The sequence below is a fragment of the Labrus bergylta genome, chromosome 16 (genome assembly GCF_963930695.1).
Source record: "Labrus bergylta chromosome 16, fLabBer1.1, whole genome shotgun sequence".
Classification (NCBI taxonomy): Eukaryota; Metazoa; Chordata; class Actinopteri; order Labriformes; family Labridae; genus Labrus; species Labrus bergylta.
Genome location: NC_089210.1, coordinates 10,318,125 through 10,340,180, shown reverse-complemented (window position 1 = coordinate 10,340,180; position 22,056 = coordinate 10,318,125). Strand labels below are relative to the sequence as shown.

The following is a 22,056-nucleotide window of genomic DNA, read 5'->3' as shown; positions in this document are numbered from 1 at the left end:
AGTGGATTCTAGCACACAGACCTGTGGCTGCTTACTGTCAACAACTAACTGAGCTCCTCTTGTTTCCCCTTGCAGCGGTACAGGGCCGTGTACGACTACGCTGCTGCGGATGAGGATGAGGTTTCCTTTGTGGACGGAGATGTTATTGTAGATGTGCAGCAGATCGACGAAGGCTGGATGTATGGCCGCGTGGAGCGCACCGGCCAGCAGGGCATGCTGCCTGCAAACTACGTAGAGGCCATCTGAGAGAGAGAGGGAGAGAAGAAGAGGGAAAGAAAAAGAAAGAGGGAGGGAAAGGAAAAGCCCAGTGCCATCTCATCTTAATGCCGCTTTCTCTTGATTTTACTATTGTTCCCTAATCTGTCCTGTGAGACCCTGAACCCTCCCGCCCGCCGCCCCCCCCCATCCCCCTTTTGCATCCTTTCTCTGCTCCAGCTCCACCTCAGACACCCTCTGCCTGTCTGTCTGTTTCTCTGTCTGTCAGTCTGTGCTGTTTTTCGTCCTCAAACCTTGCTCCACTCTCGTGCTGTCACAAGGGGAAATCAAAAGTCTTAAAAAAATAAACTTGCAGTACGTCAGGGGTCATTACGAGTCACCCAGCTTCATCCTAGCTACAGTACCTAACAATCCTGACACAATGTCATGCAAAAAAAAAAGAAAATTTTCCCACCACTGCAAGCATTTGTTTGTGAATGAAATAAGTTAAAAGTTTGGGTGGCTGTGGCATTTTCATAAGCCTCTTTGATTTCTATTTTTCTTTCATTTTGCAGTGTGATCTGTGCCCGACTGGAAATGCAGTGTAGAATCTCAGTCTATCAGAGCTAAGCTTGAATATTTTTAACTTGTGTACATTCCTTTAACCTCTGACCGTGTTGTTGCTGTTGTTGCACCAGTCAGCCAATTAATCAGTCTTAACAGAGGTTTTTGATACATTTATAGACGGACACACATGCTGCCATTGTGTGCTCAAAGAAGGCGTCCTCTTGTATAGCACTGCATCACGGCTATCGTTGTGAAACTGGAATCGTAGCCTAACTGAAGAGCACCTCCTGTCATCAGGGTTGTCCATACAGGAGGATCAGAGACAAGTTAGGGGACATTATCAGTCCATCTCTCGCAGCCACACTTACTCATCACCTTAGTCAGTGTGGATGTAGAGAAAAAAATATATACATATAAAGCCTCATTCCATTTTTGCAGCCTGGATGTGTTCAGTTCTGAGAGAATCCAAATTTAATGGTGATGACTATTTTGAGGAAGGAGATGGTTGAAGGCCTTCTTCCCTTTATGCTGCAAGAAAACACACTCATAGAAGAAGAAAACGGCAGCTGCCGAGCACAACTCTATATCGTGATCTTTTTCATTTCAAATTGATTCCACTGAGTGAACATTCCAGTCCTTGTTTTTCCATTTAATGTGAGAGAAGTTGTTGAGTCCTTGGCTGTACTAAATGTTGTCCTCCTTCCCCCCCTTGCTGTTCTTCTTTTGACCTTCCTTGTTATCGTAAGAAGCTTAATTAATAAAGAAAGTGTTACTAAAAAAAATAAATAACCAGCAACTCAATTTATGAACCAAGGCAGAAGAGTATATCTAGACTTGTGCAGTATTAGAACCGTTTTGAGATTTTTGAACCTGCAGTTTCAGGACACATGCTTGTTTCTGAGCAGCAGATCTCTTATTCTCAAGATTTCATTAAAATCACATTTAATGAAAGATTTATTTAATCCTTTTGGTTCCTAAATATTCCACAGAGGGAGGCACAGACACTGATGAACAACAGTAAGCTTTTATTCTGGCAGGTGGATCCCAAAACTATTCTGGATTTTGTCCAAATGTACCATCATCAGGCTGGCTGTTTCTAAGGTGTAAAGATGGCTGGTTCATAAAAACATAAAATCAAGCATTTAAGTTGCTGGTTGCTTCACATATATAATACATCAATTCTCCACTTCAGATACTGCAGCTCTGCGAGGACCTCATTAGACTTCAACATTTATATCTGACCATTCCTGGTAGTGTAAATAGTCTTATCTGGCCCCTGACCATACACCGCTCTTCTTCTTGACTTGCTGTGTCATTCTCCTGTGATGCACTGTGACTGTCACAGACGTGAGTGATCAGGGCGGTTAATTCTTAAGTGGGGTGGGGTTGGGGCAGCCAAAAACTGTTCAGCTTTATTAAAGGAATCAAGGCCCTCACTATGTAGCTAGATGACATTGTACAATTGTATATGTATCATAAAGATGAGTTAGGGGAAATCGTTCATACAGGTCATGGTGCTTTGGAAAGTGGCTTGCCTGCAGAAAAAAAAAAAGTTCCTACATTTTTTTTGGAATGTGGCTGATGGGAAGTGATGTGATTTTAATAGGCATCTCAAGTTTGGTGAAAGTTGGTGTTTAACACTTTTCTAATGTGATTAATTGTTGCAGGAATAATAATAAATAAATAAAAAAACGCCTGAAACTGGAATGAACCAATAAATGAACTGTCTGTATGTTCGCCTGTAAGTTGCATTAACCTCTAACTTGACAACAGGACAAGTTTATTTGCAAAACAGACGCTGGATTGGAAAGCTGTGCCAGAGCTCATATTGTTCCTCTTGGATAACCTCAAGAGATGTTGGTTTGGTTTGAAGTGAAATGATTGCTGTTCCTGGCTTTATGATGATATCTGCTCAAATTTAATTTAATAACAAAACTGGTAGTTTCCGATGCAAGCGTTCGTTTAGTCTCGGCGGCATCGGTTCTTTCAGCTGGTGTTTTGGATGAAATGAAAAAGTGGCTAAAGCCAGCCATTGTTGTGTAAGTGTGGCTCAGGATAGATTTAAGTCAAATGTGAGTGTGTGTGTGATGGTGTAAAGTGTGCGAGGCTGAATCTCCCGGGCTGTGAAGCAGGGCAAGTTGTTTGTCTGACCTGGATATTAGTCAGGGGTTGACCTCTTTGCGCCAAATGCGGCTCTCCTGCTCTGGCATCACTCATCTACTGAACCGTAACATCATATCATAACCATTTCCTCATTCAGTTTCTGTCTCGTATCCTGTCCACCCGTCTGATGGTCCCTCTTTCCTTCAGCCTTCATCGTAGCCCCCTGCGCTTCTAAACCAACCCCCCTCGCCCCCCTACCCCCCTACCCCACCCCTGCTTCTATGATACTGGATATATACTGTAGACTTTGCAGAGTGAAATCATGTAATCCTCTATCGGGTTTAGCATACAGACCAGTTTTGTGCATTCCATCTTAAATTGTTTTGTTTTTGATATATTTTGTTTTGTTTGTTTTTTAAATAAAAAATAAAGAACATATGCATAATGACATACACGTGTATTCAAAACTCATACTGGATACAAACTCAGAGACAAGGACCTGATATCATCTCCTGTTGCCCTGTTACAGCACTTCAAATTGTACTTATGATTCTGCAGATTCAATAAAATGTCATTTTTTTCTCAGACTGGGGTTTGTGCTTCCTTTTCTATTCAACCGATTTACCTGTAAGGAGTCCAGGAGTCCCCCCCCCCCACCCCACCCACCCCAATGTGGGAAATGTGGTAAAATAATGCATTAAAGCCAAATGATTTCTGATTTACAGAAACTGGAAAAAAAATAAAATCCTTAAGAATATTCACCATGTGAGCTCAGTGTTGTAAACCAATCGGCATCAGTTTCCTGCTCACTGAACTTTAGTTTACATTTGAAGGTTAGCCAGCCGTATCATGTAATCACCTCAGATATTAATAATTAAAAAATACATCTGAGGTTTATTTTCTGCGGATTTTAACATGATTATAAACTGTCATCTTTATACTTGATATGCTCATTTATTTGTGCTAAAAGTAATGCAGCCCTGCTATTAATCCTGACTTCATGGAGGTTTTAACGTTCTGCCTTATGTTGCAACTGTTTTTGAAGAAGTGGTGATGCAACTTGATGACCAGACAGTGGAGGCTCAAGTTTCTTGGCTGTTGAATTTCATCATGGAATAGCAGAGGGTGTGCATAATATATAATCCACTCCATGCATTTAAATGAACGTAACCTTAAATAATAGAACTAAAGATCTAACATATAGTGCACAGCAGAACAACACAGAACCATGAATTACATCCTCAAGAATTGCTTCACCTCTCTGAAACTAAACATAGTAACCTTCATCAGCAGACATGATTGTAGGTGTACCTAATATATAATAGCAGTTCATTGAGAAATAGTGTTTAATACATTCATTTGAGTGGGAAGTTTAATTGCTGATAGCATTTTTTAAGTAGGAATTGAAAAAGAAGGCAGGAATTTTCTAGATGAACAAACATCTTTTCCAAAAGACGAAATCCTTCCTTTCCTGGGAGAACTTTAGCCTGTCAGGTCATTGTTTTGTTTTTTTTCTCCAGAACAACACTATAATATAAGAATATAATATTACCCTGAAAACCTGCCTTTAAAGCCTTAAATCGAGGTAATAAGAAAGCCGACTTTCATCTCACTTCCTGTTCTAAAGCGGAAAGGGGGAGGGTCGAGCTTATTTTCACTACGTCGACTTCCGAGCGTTTCCGAACCTGTCCGATCTGGTGCACCGGTCTCCGGCGCTGCTGCTGCTGCTGCTGCTGCTGCTGTTCAGCTGCGTGTTTGAACGTCTTCATCGTCCATCTCTGCTAGTATTTCCATCATGGTGGACATTTTGCTGTTGATGTTTTTCGCTATCATGGGCCTCGTCTTCCTCTCCTACATCATCTACTTGCTATGACGATGAGGAATACTGAACAGCCGCGCGGACGGCCGGTGCACAGGCGAACACAAGGGTGTGTGTTATATTCCCCTCCTGCATCACTGGTCTCCATCATGGACAATGGTAAGGCAGTGTTTTTACAAAATAATAAATACGCTTATTTGAAGCGAAATGTAGCATCGTGTGTTTTTAAAAGACATCTACAGAGGGGATATTATTGAGGAAGGCTTGTGTGGCTCTGTATTTAGCTCTTGTTTTGAAATAGGGTCCAGTCTCTATTACCTGTATTAAAAATCACATGATTGCATCTGACTAGAAAAAAAAAAAAAAAAAATTCTTCAAATATTGAACTGTACATTTTTAAGAGCAGCTGTCATCTTTTTCAGGGAGCAGAGCAGGGCTCGGGGCCATGATGGTTCCCCCATTGGAGCTCTCATGCAGGATGTGATGAGCAATCCAGTGGCGAGGAATCCAAACTCCTGTCTCCCACTTGCACTGTTGCATCCTTCAACACCCACTCAACTTCCTACTTCTTCGGACCAGAATCCTCAAAATGACACCATGAGAGCTCCCATTTCTTGAAACAATCAGTCTTACCAGTGTTTTTTTTTTTTTTTTCAATGCTACTCAAGGTTGTGCATGCACATGTTCCTCTTTTGAGAAGAAATGTTACCTCAGCAGAAGTTCATTGAATCCAAGTGTATGGTTGCAGGATGTTTTTTTTTTTTTGATAGAGCGTTTGCCTTTTTAAAAGCACTGTGAGTGGCTCTCCTACATTATAATGCATTATGTTCACTTTGACAGTATAATCTATACGTCTTTATTGCCATCCCTTTGTTGACTGGTGTTTGTGTTTGAGAGCTTTAGCTTCAGTGTTAATCTTTATTCACGTGTTGCCAATAAGTTTGTCTCCTCACTATGATCTGGATTCCCCATGACGTTAAAGGGGAATGCGTCAGATCCATTTCTTATCAGTGTTCCTTAATTTAAAATGCATCTTTGTTTTTATTTTGTGTATTCCTTTGGCTACAAATAACTAACATTAAGATTTATAGTGTCATCGCAGAAATGCTACCATCCTATTGATGTCATATTTTACCACCAAACCTCATGCAAATGATCTATTTGAAATAATGGTGATTACTTATTATAATGATTACTGATGCACTGATTTATTTACTGAGATTATTGACAGTATTTCACATGATATATCAAAATAAAGATGATTTCAGTAAACCAAGTTGCTTCCTCTTCAATTCAACACACAAGTATCAATCTGTTGATGCCAAACAAATTCATTTGGTCAAAGGAAACTTTTTGCTGCACAATAATCCACATTCACTTTGATTTCATCATCAATATGATATTTATTTATTTACAATATTATTTTTTTCCAGCACAAATACTTCTTATATGACTTTTCTGGCATTTTTTCCTTATTTAAAAGTGACAGAAAAATAAAAGCACTCAGGGCCAGAAAGGTGAATTTCCATTTTTATTTCCTTTATCGTAATGCTGCATTTATATTAGAGATGCACTGATTGAGAAAATCAGTCCCATGCCGATACTGATACCAAAGTTTGAAATATCAATTTAGATGATTGTTTGATTCATGACTTCTTTTGGTGTAAGACTCCCACAATGCCACCGTTTTCTCTCATGTTTGACAATTAAGAGTCAGAGTCAGTAGAATCAGTAGTTAGGTGTACTATTCCAGCGTTCGATGGATTTGGCACAACAAATAAACATTGGCTTCTGACATCGGTTCGTGCCACATTATTTGCCAATGTGCCGATGTCAGGGCCATGATCGGCCGATACCGTTGTTGAACTGATGCATCGGTGCATAGACTAAGTATTGTTCCAATAAAGAAATATTAACATAGAGGTTAGTTAGGATAGAGAGAGTGCAATTAAAAATATACATATTTCTGTCAAACATGTAGATTTTTATAGTTGCAATAAAAAAAAAATGCATCAGACATAATCTCCTCAATATGACAGAGAGATCTATTTATGTTGTAATTAACATTTCGCTTGTAAGAAAACACATCCTTGCTCTCCTTAAACAACGCTTTGATCAGATCAGTATTTCTCTCACTTGAGGGGATGATCTAATTCTAAAACAAGTAATTCTAAAGCCCTGACAACACCATTAAGTCACTTGAGCTACTCCAGAACATGATTCCCTGTAGTGGCTTTAATGTTTTTGGGAGCATATTTAAAAGGACAGTATTGCCTCCATATTGACATGAAGCCATCATCTGTTTAATGGCTCATGCTGCTTGTGGTCCTGCAGAGGGCGCTGTTTACCTACAGTAGGCTGCAGAGAATCAGCTGAAGGCAGTGACTCCCTGAAGTAAATAAACTGGCCTCTTAGCACGTGTGTGATTAAAAAACAAGGGATCTGAGACAAGATGGCAGTGGAGTTATTTCAATGTATCAGTTACAACTCAACCAAGTGCTACTGTTGCTTGAAAAAAGAACAGTTACTAATTTGTCATTTTGTCAACAGATGAAAGAGTCGTGTATTAATCGGCCTGCTCTTAAATGTGACCATCTCTCTTCATGATGACAGGTCAGCTTTCCTCCTTTATATTTGATACAAGTGATCTTAATCTATGTTTTTACATATTTTAAAATCGCTTCTGTGAAACATGTTCTGACATGTACTTAGATTCTAGCTTGAAAGAAGTTACATATTTTGGGAAACAACTTTTTTGCTTTTGCTGGCTGAAAAGATGAAACCCACTGAGCAGGAGGTCTTTACCTCCCAGCTTGCAGTTGATCAGCTTAGAGTTTAGCACAAATACTTGAAACTGTGGGATACCGTTAGCATAGTGCTAACTGTTTCCTGGAAATAGTCCAGGACAACACCACATTGAACCACAAAATGTCTTTTTTGGTTTGGCTTTTGCAGAACTTATAATACTTAATACTTTTTTGTTATTTGAGATACTGGCAAAGAACAAGGCGGTGGTTTCACACTCGTCATGCTCAACTTCCTGAACAAAAGCAAATTACTGTATAGGGTGCTCCTTCTTCTAAAAAGTTTATTCCCCCCCCCCCCCCCCCCCCCCCAATGCATTTGTAAAGCTTTCCCACATGTGTACAGACAGGCCCACTCTGTGAAATAATCTGAATTCCTCTATTGGTATTATAATCTACCAATCTCACCCTTACAATACAACCGCTGTTCTGTCCAAGTGCATACTCTTGGCATACTCAAACACACACACACACACACACACACACACACACACACACACACACACACACACACACACACACACACACACACACACACACACACACACACACACACACACACCCACACACACACACTCAGCCATTTCACCTCAAACTGCATCTTTGACTTGACTAGATCAAATGACACTGCGGCAGGTCTGCAGTGGAGGTTCAGTTTGTTTAGAAAAGAAAAGGATGCATTGCAGCTGGACTGTAGAAAGCAGGTCAGGGATCTGTTTGCTGCCCCACATTTTGCATGACCTTTTTACCTTTTTGTACGGCAGTGATAACTTAGACCTGCATTCCTTACCCTCCCTCCCTCCCTCCCTCAGTGGCCTGTCACACTGCTCAAAGCGTCCGTATCAGATTATGTCACAGCTATGTTATGTGTCCATTGAATGAAAATAAGCCAGAACAGGTGCTCCTTTGTTTTTAAGCCACAGAGACCTTGGGTTTCCCCTGCAGCAGTATTTTTGGGTATGTGCCATAAAAAAAGCAACATTTGAAAGTGTTTATGAGTCCTTAAATGGGAAAAATCACAATGTGACATTAGGGCCAGATGTTTCCAGGTCGGAATCTGAGCGCTGAAAAATGTCAAATAGTTGAATTTAAATGAGAAAGTTTGGGTTTGTTTTAGTCCTTGAAATTTAAAAGCAAAAACAAAATAAACTCACTTCCATAGACCACAATGCACTGCAGCAATATGTTATGAAGCTGAATAAACTTACCAAGGGACATTTCTTGGAAAAACAAATAATGAATCACCAAAATGGATCCAGACAGACACACAAATATAATTAATTACAACAGTAGTCACATAATTTCTCCTAGAATTACTCCTCTTTATCACAAATTAAAACTTTTTGTGGCATTTGAGAACGTGTGCAGGCCTTTCTTCTTCCTCAGTCGGCCCTGCACCTACATGATGTGCATATAACTACCTCTTTTTTTTTTTTACAAGTCTATATATGAAACAATGCATTACCCTTGTCCTTTACCTTGAGCAGTTTGAACACCTACATTTTCCTCTGATGTGGAATCAATAATGTCTATCCCATGTTATACTATCTCATCTTATTTGTAATACCATCTCCCCTCTGTGGCACCTGTAACCTCCAGCAACCTTCTCTGGATTCCCAAAGTGGCTGAGATCAGGGGGGAGGAGGGAATGGAGCAGAGGAGGAATTTAATGTTAAAATACAATAGGGGGAGAAGGACGGAAGGGTAGGGGGGGTGGAGAGGATAGTGACAGAGCAAATAAAGAAAAAGAAGGCAATGAAAGAAAAGAAGGAGGGAGGAGGGGGAGGTTTTGCCTGTGTGTTTAGCCGTGGCCTTCAGCTGTTGAGTTCCTGTTGTTGAGGGGCGGGAGTTTCCCTCCGTGTGGCCTGAGAGGGAAACGACAAGAGGATGTCCAAGAATGCCTGGGCCTCGAGGTCTTTCCTCCCCTCGTGTGGGTTTTATACAAGTTTATTCCAAAGTTGAATACTCGTAATGAAACCTACTGCCCTACTCTTTCACTCTGGAGCTCAGCCAGTGCAACACTGATGCACAAACATTTCAGCTGAGAGGCGAGAGCAGGGGGAAAAAAATTCCTCTTGGGGCCACAGGGATGCCTGCTCTTAAACACCCAGTTCACCCTCGCCGCAGATTGAACTACACGTCCCGGCATGCTCCCCCCACAATAGGAGGCGGTGGCCATAAATCCTGCAAGCCAATAGCTTTGTGTCTGGAGATCTGTGGTTGGTGTGTTGCACAGCAGCTGTCGTCAATGGCAACAGAGGTTTTCAGGGAAGCATGAGCTGGACAGCTGGTAGAGGGTCCCTCAGCCCTCCGCCGGGAGTCACATGGCCCCCCTGGTAGCCAATCCCAGCTCTCCGCCCTTCTCTCTCCCTTGCTGCCTCTCTCTCATAGGCTTGCTCTGGCTCTGGCTGCAGCAGGAGGGGGAGGGGAGGTGGAAAGAGAGGAGGGAAGTGGAGACAGATAGGGAGGGAGGGAGGGAAGAGGAGGGGAGGCTAGGGGCAAGCTTACACAGGGAACGAGTGGAAGAGCTTGAGAAGGAAAGCGGAGAGCGGGAGTCTCTTCCCCTCTGTGTGGTTATCAAGCAGAGAGGTGAGGATCCTGCACACGCCCTGTTTACCCTCCAGCCTCCTCCCAGAGCAGCCGGACAGAGGAGAAGACAGAGAAAGGGACAAGAGGGTAGTGTTTGGCTGGATGATTCAGACTGTCACACTCAAGGAGAGACAGAAGCATGCCTCTGTGGAGAGGTGCAGCAGCGGTCGGCTGCCAGGCTGCCTCGCCTGTGTGAGGACAGCAGGATTGGATTGTTTTGGGGAATACTGAACAAGGAAAACAAAAGGGAGAAAGCCGGAGATCTCTTGTCATGACCGGGGACAGGAGGAGGGAGGAGGCTCGTTGAAATCATGGACCAGGTAAGGATGGAGAGGAGGAGAGGGAGATGCAGGGGAGGGGACTGAAGGGGAAGTGAAGGGGACCACTACCTTGTTCTCACTCAACACACACAGCAACACCAGCAGTGCATTCATAACTTCCATCATCCATCTTTTTCCATTCCCTCAAGACGCAAATAAACTGCACAGCATGCTGTTTATCTTGCAGATGTGTCTTCGGCTCTCTCTTTCCCCCCTAAGGGTTTGGGTTTTGCTCTGGGGGAGGGGGCCAGGCAGTGATGTTGCTGCCATCAAACAGCCACCGGCAAGTGCTCGAGCCCCTGGAGAGATGACAATGCTGTAAACTTCACCAGCTCACCTATAATGCCATGTGTTAGATCAACACTTTGGTAAAGGGAGGAAAGCGTAAAAAAAAAAAGAAGAAAAAAAAGAGGGGTGTGGTCGAGTTATGTGGGTCATAATTTGTCCTAACTTGCCATGCATAAATCGCCATCCTCGCCTTGAAACTGGGTGGAGACGAGGGGGGGGGGGGGGGGGGGGGGGGGGGGTTTCATGCAACAGGGTTCACCTCCAGAGCTTCCTGTGCCTGCGTTCATTCATAGATGATCAGACGAGTGTTTGGGCTGCTTTGTAACACTGTGTACTCATGTCAGAGGGTGTCACACACACCTCCTTTTGTTTACTGAAAAAAAAAAGAAACAGATCCACGATAAATCCAACTTCAAACATCTGCAGATCCAGATAGTTTTTTTTTTTTGTGTTGTCTCTTTTTATGCATCTCGTGTGATTATTAGCTGTTTACGGCTGCTGCTGTCATCTGGTGTTGTTTCAAGGCTAGAGGCAACCAGCTGCTTGTAACTGAGAGCTCAGACACCCTTCTTGTGTCTCCCCACCGTTGCCCTTCTTGCCATTGATTACCTCATCCTCCCCCCTTCCCACCTCCTCTGTTGCTTTGCGTCGCCTCATCTCTTGAGGTGTGAGCATCAGGTTTGAGATTAAGGAGGAGGAGGAGGAGGTGGAGGTTCGATTAGAGGGGGATGCATGGATGACACACCCTAGCCCAACCCTTCTTTAGGTGAATTATGCATGTGGTCCATAAGGGAACATATTTTGTGTGTGTGTGTGTGTGTGTGTGTGTGTCCGCTTGGGACAGGGTGACGTTAGCCCCCCAGTTTAGCAGGGATGATGTCATCACTGCTGCTGGTCAGACTTTGGGTGTCTGTGTGTTTGGGTGTGTATGAGCTGTGTTCTGTGTTGTCTGTGTCTTGATTGTCTCTTAATGTGATTTATCCAAATGGGAAACCTCCATGCATGTGGACAGAACGCACAGTGTGATGGAAAAACACGCCGGAGCCACATGTTCGGGGTCATGGCCTTAGTGTCACACAAACTTTCAGTATCAGTTCACATTCTGAGAAACAGATTTAAGGGTGTAGCTAACAGCACAAATTAGCTCCCATGAAACAAAAACTATTTATAAGACAGCGCAGTGCAGAGAGAAATGCTGACACGGCACGGCCTTGGTGCAATGCTTAGGTTGGGTCATTTTGATAGATGGACCACATTGTGGCGTAAAGGACAAATATGATTATAGCGCTTCCTGTTCATAGTTTAAGTGTGTATTATTGTCGTTCTGGGATGTGGCTGCGAGGCTTTATCTCTACTTGTGTTTCCTGTGTTAGACTTAAAGTCAGCCTGTTCTTTTCAACATGACTCTGCATGTACAATGTGCTCTCTGAGAAGCATCTACTGCCTAAACATGCGCTAACATTACTGTGAAAATGTAAACACAAAACCGTGTAGTGTTTACTCTAGTCATGGACAGGCTGCATAGTTTACAGGAAATCATCACGCAGTATCTGTCTTTGTCTCTTTGCAAGGACAGACACACACATGTTCAAACACACTGTGATAAGGAGGGCAGTGGCTCAGTGAGGAACAGGAAAAAGCTGGTTACATAAAGTGTCTGTAAGAGCGAGTCGAGTCAAGGGCAGTAGTGGGACAACTTTTTTCTCCTCTGCTCTGGATTCCTGTACGTCTGAGCAATGCAGCGCCGGACATCTGCACCTGGCATCCTCGATGGAGGTGTCTGCTTCTTTTAAGTTTATAAAACACACTGACAGACACAAGCAAAGTTCTCGTTACAGAAAACACTTGCTCGAGGGCAGTTAAAATGCCAGATTCGCTGCAATTCACTTTGGTCCATTAGTGCTCTCGGGATCGATAGCTATGAAGGCAGAACTGAGCTCGGCTGTGGTGACTGTTGCCCTGTGAACTCTAACTTTGGAGATGGAGCATCCAGACCACATCCATCATGCTAAAACAGGGAGTTATCTTCTGCCTTGGAGAAAAGGAGAAAAGTTACAACAGAAGCATTCATAAAAAAAAAAGACCAAGAAACAAGCAACTTTTGATGAACTAAACTTTATTTTGGTCTCTTTCAAGAACTCCTTCAATGAAGCTTAAAGTGTGCCACTGCTTCAGAGGGATTCCCTGATTCTGCTGGATGAGCCTCAGTGATGTGGACGGGGTGCTGCGTTCTCTGTTTATGCCGCTGTCTGAACACGACTCCCTGGAGGCCTCGGTTTGGGCAGCGAGGCGACTTATGTCTATACTTTCTGTGTGTGTACGTGAGTGTGTGTTTGTGCGAGACCCTGTGGCTCTCAGCCAGAGTAATCTGGCAAATTGTTTTGTCTGTTTCCCATAGATGTGACAGAAATGGAATGCAGTCAAAATTAGCTCGGAGCGCAGCAGGCGCGGAGGGTGCTGTTTTATGAGAGTGAAAGTGAGTGTGAGAGAAGAAAGAGTGTTATTAAGTTACCAACGAGATGGTGAGAGAGAATGTGAAAGACAGCAAGTGTGAGAGAAGGAGGGATAAAGGGAAAGAATGAATGTGTGTGTGTGTGCGCCTCATGGTGGAACAGGTGGTCTAATCTGATGCCCCACCCATGGCCCCCTCCAGAAGCCCCCTGCCTACAGCTCTCCAATCTTTGGACTCTTAGGAATTTCTTGCTCTATTGTCCTGAGCCGATGAGACGGAGGCACTCTCAAAGAATGAACTCTATGTGCATATTTGCATCTAAATTGAAATTAAACACACATATGTACGCATGTGGATCAAGGTCTCACCCATGCAGAGAGCTGCTGCAGCTTCTCTGACCTGTTTGTCAGATTTGCAATGAAGAGAAAAAGTAAAGCACAATGGAAATTAACCACGCTATAGAAAGAAAGTGGAGCTTTTTTTTGCTGATTCTGCATATGGTGGACAAAACAGGCACAGAGCACATTTTTGGGGGAGATGGAACTGTGGGACTTACTGTGTGTAGCAAATGAGCATGACGTCTTCTCTTATAAATGGTTCTATAAATGCATGCTTGCACAACCCACTTCTTCTCTGCAATCTTTTCCTCTGACTTAGAATAGCAGATTTATATTTTTATAGAATCAAGCCACTTACCTGCTATCTTTTTATGGCAAACATTGACAAGCCATAGCCACGCTAGCAGCTCCATGTGGCTGACCTTGGCTAAATGCTAAAGTCAGCATGCTTAAATGCTAACAGTGATAATCTTAACTGAGAAGTGCTGATTTTTCAGCAGGAATAATGAACATTTTCAACATTTGATGCAGCCATTTGGGCATGCTAACATTCCCTGCTTAGCACTAATCTGAAAGTACAATTGAGGTATGTAGCATTGTTCCTTGTTTTGGGTTTGTTTTCATGGACCTAATCAGACTAATTGAAATTCTGACCTGCCTGTTGTGCTCGATGAAAACTGAAGGGATCAGCGGTCTCACTATGCATTTACTTTTGGGGAACATTCATCTGTGTTTGCAATTTCAAAGCATTCATCCAAAAGTTGTCGAGAATTTTATAAATGATAGGTGGATCAAACGATTTATCCCTCAATTGTCTTTCACTTCTTTCAGTGATAAAGACAACAATATTTCAAACAGCTATACCAAAACTTATTTTGAAGTTATTTGTTAACTTATAAGTGTTTCCCCCAGCGAACAGGGATGCACATCATATTAAAGGAAGTGTGTCTTTGCGTGTGAAGGATGTTAGCACAGGGCTCATGTTCTTAATTCGGGCTCTATTGGATTGCCAGGCTATGGAGAACCAATCGGTTGATGCCTGCAGGCACACAATGGGCAGATTGTCCTGTCAATGAAACTAGGACACCCATCTCCAGGAAGAAAACAGCTCCTGTTCAGCTCAGGATGACTACTTTGGACCTCAACCTCAATGCACTTGAGCAAAAGAATGAATGCAGATGACAGGGGCAGTGGGTGGGGGGTGGGGGGGGCGTTGCCCCACAGGGGTCAGAGGTCAGCCCGTGTGGTTAAAGCCCTTCCTGTCAGCAGCACTTTTGCATCATGACACAGGATGAGAGAGGCTGAGCAGGGGTTAATGGAACAAAACAGAGGGCTGAGGTTTATCTGAATCATGAGGCGGCCATCCAATTAGGAGGCTATTTGTCTAATTTAATGTAATGGGCTGTTTTTTTTCCATCAACCTGGGATGTTTCTAACTTTTGGAACTAGTTTCCCAGCCTCCTTATCCTTCTTTTCCATCCCAGAGTCTCTGCATCAGTGTCTAGTTTTTTTTTAATTTTGTAAGGATGTCGGCCTGGTATGAACAGCTGTATGTCTGATGCCTGCGGTTTCATCACTTTGATCATTAAACCAGCCTCAGATCTGCCCTACTGTATGTGTGCGCCACAGCTGCATGTCAATAATGATGTGCATGCACAATGAGCAGCTGAACTCTAGTTTTTCAGTCTGATGAAGAAGGAAAAATCAGATTTCTTTAGAAGGTCCTGGTTTTTTAGCAACATTCCTCTTCTCTTTCTCTTCCAGTCACTTTAATGACCCTTGTTTGCATCAGATTAAACGGTAAAGGCGACCTTTTTGTGTTTCAAAAGAACACACTGTTCCTCTCAGTCAGCCATGATTTTCTCCATATTTGGTGCTCAGGTTGCATCAGTATCATTTCCACAAATCCCTATAAATCCAGCGGATGGGGGTAAAATGAATTAAACTCACCACAGAGCTGTGTCTGAGGAGGGCTGCTTCATTTGTTATTCCCCACCCCATGCGCTGAGCCCCCTTGTGGCCTTCCAATGCAACTGTGGCTCCAATTTTTGTCATATTCAAGAGGATTATCTGTTTAGGGAAATCTCTGCACCGGAACAGATGGTGGGGGGGTTTTCATAGAATTCGGACGAGATTAAGAGGATGTTTGTTTATTTAATGATGATGACAGTGCATGTTTATGTTTGTTTTGCTGGCACCCTCATTTATCACAGCAGGACACTTTTTTATATTTGCCCACTGATCACATCGATATCCTCGCTTAGCTGTATTTTCTTTCTGCACTTTCTTAAAAATGCCTTCTTCTAAATTGAGCAAAAATATACATTTGTCATTTTTATCTGCATTTCCATGTTGACATGACATCCCCCTGAAATGCGTTGTATTCTTCTCTCTCTGTTCACACCAAGTACATATTTAAAGTTTTTAATTTTAGTTAAATCCCTTATTTCCATTTTCTGCGATTTAGGCAGAAGTAATCAAAGTCACTTATCCCTGAACCAGAACTATTAGTTAATTCAAACAAGCGTTTAGCAGATGAAGACGTTGATGACGTTTGTGCTGATGGTTGGCTTGACGTCAAAGAGGGATGCTTCTGGAGGTGAAGTGTCCTTTCTGTGGCATCCTGCCCTCCAAAAGGAGAACACCCTGCTTTAAGGCCATGTCTAGACAAACTTATCTCTGAGTTTTAAGGCCAGTGAAACGATCAGATTAGGATATGATCCCCCTCACACATACAGGATTAAGCAGCTGACTGTACACACTGTCAGAGGTGTGTCTTCAGCTTTGCTTGTACCAAAACATTGGATCCTTTATTATAAGCACTTGAAGACTTTTTTAACGATAACATTCATACAATTTCAATTCAGGGCATATAAAAGAAACTTGAATGAAAAAAATCTAACTTCTTTATAGTGTTGTTATTGAATGTAGGGGACTCATTTGGTGACACAATCATGTCTCAATTAATCTATTTGGCACACTCATGTAAGCCAAGAAGCAAATCCTTTAAATTAAATTAAAGGGAAGTACTAACTTTGAAACATCCAAAGTAGTCATGTTTTCGGACATGCGATGTATCAGGATTGAGGGTTTTTCCGAAGGTTAAAAAAAGAAACAAAGAACAATCACTCAGTTCCCGTAGTTTATTCAGGAAAAATGTCCTCCACTCTAAAGATATATCATTCTAAATTGATAGGAGTTATTTTAAGATGTTCCTGACTCATCAGTGACCAGCAGAAAAATCTGATGTCAACAGTGTTGTTTGTATTAGACTAACTGGTTCCCGAATGTGACTTGACATACTGTATATCATCCTTGGAGTTTATTCACACTGTGCCACAGGAAGTGATGCAAGTGGCAGCAAACACATGAAGTGACGAGCAGCAGGAAGGAAACTGACTGCGCTGGTACTGGAACTACGACTCTGTGTTTATTTTCCCTCTCTGTCTCTCCCTCAGAAGAGGTTTTAGGGGAAGAGACAAGGTGGTGGTGGAGGGGGCATCGCAGGGAGGTCCTTTGAAGAAACTGTGTCGAGCATTTATAACATTTATAGAAAGAAGGAAATTCCCTGGATGGGATTAATCGTTGTTATCTGTAAATGGAAACTTTAGTCAATCAGTGGTGATTTGTTGGAACTGGGACACCTGAACACCCAGCAGTCTCCTTGTTAGTTTTGAGCTATTTCCTCCTCTTTGTTCCTTTATCACAAACACTCCCACATGGTGGCTCATATCAGTTAAGGCCTGAATCTGTGCCACAAAGAAAATAAATGAAATAAAGGCTGTTTGGGAAGAGGGAGTGCATCAGCTTGTTTGGGAAGAGAGGACCTAAACAGTTTTGACAATATGCACACATAATAAAAAAAATGCAGTTAAATTATAGCAATGGATAGAAGTTGACAAAATGTCTCTATCAATGGTGAAGACCAGTGGAAATGGGCTAAATGGACGTTGAAATCATGTTATCTGTGAATGGTTCACATGTTCGTGTGCGTTCTTGGCCTCAATAAGTAATTCCCTCTCCTATCTTACCCAGACAAACGGCAGCTGAAGCGCCAACTTTAACCAGCAAGTCGTGCCCACAGGCTCTGGGTTGTATCATCTATCTTATTTTCAGTGGCTGATAGGAGAATGAGCGAGGCAGCTGCAAGAGAGGAGAGGGATTACAGTGAAATGTAGTGTGGGATGAAACAAGGAGACAGAGGCGGGGTCAGCAGGTCAGCAGAGCAACTGAGATGTTAGTCAAGAAAAAGTGTAGAAATAAGATTTAGACTGGTGGGTCAGTACTGTCTGTTGCAGTGTGGTTATTGTGCGCACTTAGTTTAGACCTCTTTTACGATCTCTAATTCTTTCCTGCTTACTGCAACTGTGATAAAGTCAAATTTCCATCTTGTCTTAACTGGATAGCAGAAAGTGGACCTTTTTGCCATCCTTGAAATATCTTTTGTTGGTTTTCTGAAAAATCGCTAAATCAATTCAAATTCAAAATGTTTCACAAGTACTTATTCCAGAGCTCCATTTGCTTGTATTTTGTTTGAGCGCAGTATGCTGATTGAGTTGCATAAATCATTGCTGTTTTTGTGAAGGCTACATTGTTGTAATGCAAACCAAGGATCCATCTTTATATAACAGGATAGTAAGAAGAAACCAATGGCTTACCAAAATTGTTTAGAAGAAATACATCTCAAACCTTCCCATACAGCTTGGTTGATCAGCGGGTTGTGTAAGTTTAAATGTCTCAATAAAGTTTGAGTGTTGCTTCATCCTTGTTAGGACTAGTATGGTGGAAAAAAACTGTATCATGTAACTTTTATGGTAATCTCTCACCATGAAATATAGATTGGCTGACGCTGGCATCATTTAAAAATAAGACACACATCTTCAAAATACAGTTACGGTCACAGAGGCTTTCTACTCGTCTGTCAGCTGTTTCTTCCTCTCGTGCCAGTTGTCCGGTCAGACAAAGAGGTCCCCTCCTGTCGAGCAGAGAGTGGGAATTTATGACCCAGTGCACGCCGTTGTTGACCCCCTCCTTCCCCTCAGTCTTCCCGCAACCCTGCTTCAAAGGAGTGCCTCAGGAGCCTCTGTGTCAACAGGCAGCCAGAGACAACCCGAGTGTGAGCCTTGCACATCTACATCAGGACATAAATATCCAAACCTTTCTGTCAGTCATCATCAGTGACATCAACGTCTCAATCACACTCTTACTTAGTCATGTGTGTGTTCATACATGCTTAGCAATAAGCAGCTGAATATCATTCTGAAACCTGAGTAATGTACCCACACACCTTATTCCTTAAGGTTCATAGTCCACATTGCTCTAACAGCACTCAGAGGACATATTTCTTATTATCAGGCACAGACAGTGATAATCAGCTTGTTGTTACATGTGAGAAGTAGACAGACAGAAGGTTACTCTTTATATTAAATCAGCTAAGAGAGAGAGAGAGAGAGCTTTGGATATCATAGCAGGACCTGGACATTGTGTCTTTTTGGCTTCTTGCGGAAAGAAAAAAAACATCCATGCTTCTCCATTAAATGCGACTGTATCAAATAAAGGGATACTGTAGCCTGCTTGGCAGAAGACGGAGTCTTACGCTCTCAATGGAGGCTTAAAGTAAGTGATGTTGAAAAGATCTGGCAGCTACACCCGTCAGACTGAAAGTATGTGTGTGCAGAGGAGGGTGACAGACTTTTGCTGAACGAGAAGACACAATAACTGGAGGGAAGCGGAGTGAAACAGAGGAGATATGAAAGAATAAGGGAGGAAAAAGCCCGGAGGGAGTTAAAGTTGGATAAATGGGGTAACAGCAATTAATCACAGCTTACCAGTGAGTGCACACGCTCTGAAGTGGCCTGGAGTGGGACCCTCACCCACCCACCAACCCACCCGCCCCCCCTTTGTGCATCCCTCCATCGTCTCCAGAGCCGAGAAGCAGAGTAGAAACCAGTCCAGCCCGGGCCAGCCAGCAGAGGGAGGTGGGAGCCTGTAGTGGGGCGCAGTCAGGCGAGTAAATAGGGTTGATGGTTGTTTAAGGGTTTTGTGATTACGTAATGACCAGGGGAGCTCCTTCATGCAGTCTCTGGATGCTCCCTGCTCGTCCCCATCCATCCCTCAGGGAACAAGATCGGGGGCGCGTCGCCTCACATCACCCTCAGATCGGGGCTTTCTCAGGGAGGTCCCCGATGCCTAAGGCTGTGTGTCAGAGTCTGACTAAGCCTAACCCAGAGACTAAATGTATTCGACGCAGATCACATACACGTATAGAGCCCCCCCCCCCCCCCCGCCTTTTGTATATAGCTGAGCCCTGCCACCAGTTTTCTCTTAACAGAATAGTCCTACACAAACATTGTATAAACTATCCAGTAAGTGTTTTATCATTATTTTGGTTAATATGTGCAAATGTCATTTTGACAACCCTGGAGCCAACAAAACCTCGTGCCCCCCTTGAGATCCCCCCAGGGGGCCGGATCCCTGGTTGGAAACCAATGATGTAGAGCGTGTAGTATGTGGGATTATAGGATACTTCTTGTATTTCTAAATCAGCATCTTAAAATGTGCTTACCCACCTGCTGAGATTTGACACATGACACACAAACCCTCCTCCTCCTCTCTGCAGCGACCAGCAGCACATCAATAATAGAAAGCCCACTTTGCTCGCCTGACAGGAAAATTGATGTGTAGAGTGAGCCTGTATCTGCATGCAATCTGGGGAAAGATGTGGACAAACCCCCAGCATGGGAGGGGTTCACTAACTATGGGCCACTCTTCCCACAAGAAATGTCAGAATACTGAGTGATTTATGTCCTCGCGTGCCGGAATGGAAAACACATGAACTGCAGAGATAGGTTGTGATGAAAAAATGTCCAGCTGAGACTTCCCTCACACTCCTTTAACCCCCCCCCCCCCCCCCCCGAAAGCAAGCTGCATTAAAACCTCCTCCTTCTCAAGTACCATCTGCCCTGCTGTTCCACCTTAAGACTGGGATAGGACTGCTAAGCCTCACTCTTCCATGGTGGATTCCCAATTGTACTCACAGACAATTATTTGAGTAACCCGGAGGGGTTACTTGGACCACATAGGAATTATCCACCTCAAATAGGAGATGAGTGAAAGTCATGGCTAGGACATGTCAAATGTAAGGCTCTGGCTGGGATACTGTCTGTCTCTGTTTCAGAGTCAGATAACACTCAGAGAGTGAGCAGACACAGGAGATGATGTTGAGATGGAGGCTGACTTTGCTGCTGCAGGCCTTGGCATGGGAAGGCCCCTGAAAGCTGCTTTCCCCTCCATGACTCTAGTCTTTTTCCACCACAGGCTGGCCGGCTTTTGAAGTGGGCACTCTGATACTTGCACCCCTTTAGAATAATGGTAGCCACACAAGCACCAACACTTTGAGCCACTGTCATGCGGCAGAATTTTCCCTGCTTGTTTCCCTTCGTTGTCGCTTGTTTTTCTTCATCTGTGTATAGTTACACCTCTTGTGCCTAAACCGGAAGCTACCATTGAGCATGTATAGTGGGAAGAAGTGTAACTTCTTGGTATCAGTCTGAAGTTCCTGTTCTACTGATGAGTAAGCTTCCTCCATATTGATTCACATGGACAATGTTTGTCATGCCATGCAGGCAACACTTTTCCCAGAATGTTTCATTCATCTTTTCTGTCTGCATGTGGAAGGAAATCAGAAATCTCTGTATGTGTTTCAGTCTCTTTGTTTTAACCCTTTCTTCTTGTGTTCTTTTTTAAGCTCATGAGTCAAACAGACTTTTTTTAGTTACAGTGATTTATGATGAGCCTGTAAGACTTAAGTCTTTCATAAGCATTCTGTATTTTGTACGTTTTAGGTTGATCACATCTCGAGGAAGCTTTTCAGTAGCAAAATAAATAGCTTAAATAGGTAGTCGTAGTTGGCCTATTAGTAGTACAAGTGTGAAAAAATGTAGGCATGATATGTCTTTTTAAATAATTGGTCAGGTAATAGTTTAGTTACTTGATGGATAAATTTGAGTTTCCATTCATTGTTTAAGTTATTTTTTTTAAATATAAAATGCATGGCCTTTACAGTTTGTGTCTTCTAAACTTTAAATATCTCTTTGTGCTCCTCTGTTAAAGTCAATTTTAGACCTCTGAGCTTATATGGATTTTTTTCCTATGAATAATTTATTTTCGAAAACAAACATGAAGATAAACGCAATAAGTTCTGTCCTACTTTACTTGTTTTTGTTCAATATGTCTATCTTAATTATAAATTGAGATCAAATTATTATCATTCTTATTATCATTCTTATTATAGTCTTCTAATAGAATGCTAATATATTAACGTATGTAATTCCAATGTGCATCAAATATTTTGACCTCTTTTAAAAACGTCTACTCACTGTCCATGTGGCATCAGTCACCCCTCCCATCTTACACACAAACACAAACAGCCAGAGGGAGCCCGCACGCTGTGGGTCTGCAGGGCGGAGCGCGCACAGATTTACCACCAACGCGCCCTCCTCTAATTTGACTCACCGCTATTCCCCCACATTGTCAAGTTATAGCTGTTATAGTTAAAACACTTCCGGTTTATTCGCAATAA

At 42.7% G+C, this 22,056-nt stretch overlaps 2 protein-coding genes and 1 long non-coding RNA gene across 4 annotated transcripts in view; all 3 read left to right on the top strand.

Moving 5' to 3' along the window:
- Positions 1-3,452, top strand: part of lasp1 (LIM and SH3 protein 1) — a 30,292-nt gene extending 26,840 nt beyond the window's left edge. For both annotated transcript variants that reach the window (XM_020632601.3, XM_020632600.3), the window contains exon 7: positions 76-3,452. In XM_020632601.3, coding sequence (XP_020488257.1) covers positions 76-246 — 171 coding nt within the window. In that variant the 3' untranslated portion in view covers positions 247-3,452. The remainder of the gene's footprint in view (positions 1-75) is intronic.
- Positions 3,453-4,472: 1,020 nt separating this feature from the next.
- On the top strand, positions 4,473-5,960 carry LOC109983119 (uncharacterized). Its single transcript, XR_002277949.2, has 2 exons — positions 4,473-4,843; positions 5,107-5,960. It is a non-coding gene; the product is annotated as an uncharacterized lncRNA (long non-coding RNA).
- A 4,048-nt stretch (positions 5,961-10,008) lies between these two features.
- Positions 10,009-22,056, top strand: part of arhgap23a (Rho GTPase activating protein 23a) — a 63,953-nt gene continuing 51,905 nt past the window's right edge. Inside the window, exon 1 of the mRNA XM_065964258.1 lies at positions 10,009-10,397. Within this exon, the coding sequence (XP_065820330.1) occupies positions 10,389-10,397 (9 nt within the window). The 5' untranslated portion in view covers positions 10,009-10,388. The remainder of the gene's footprint in view (positions 10,398-22,056) is intronic.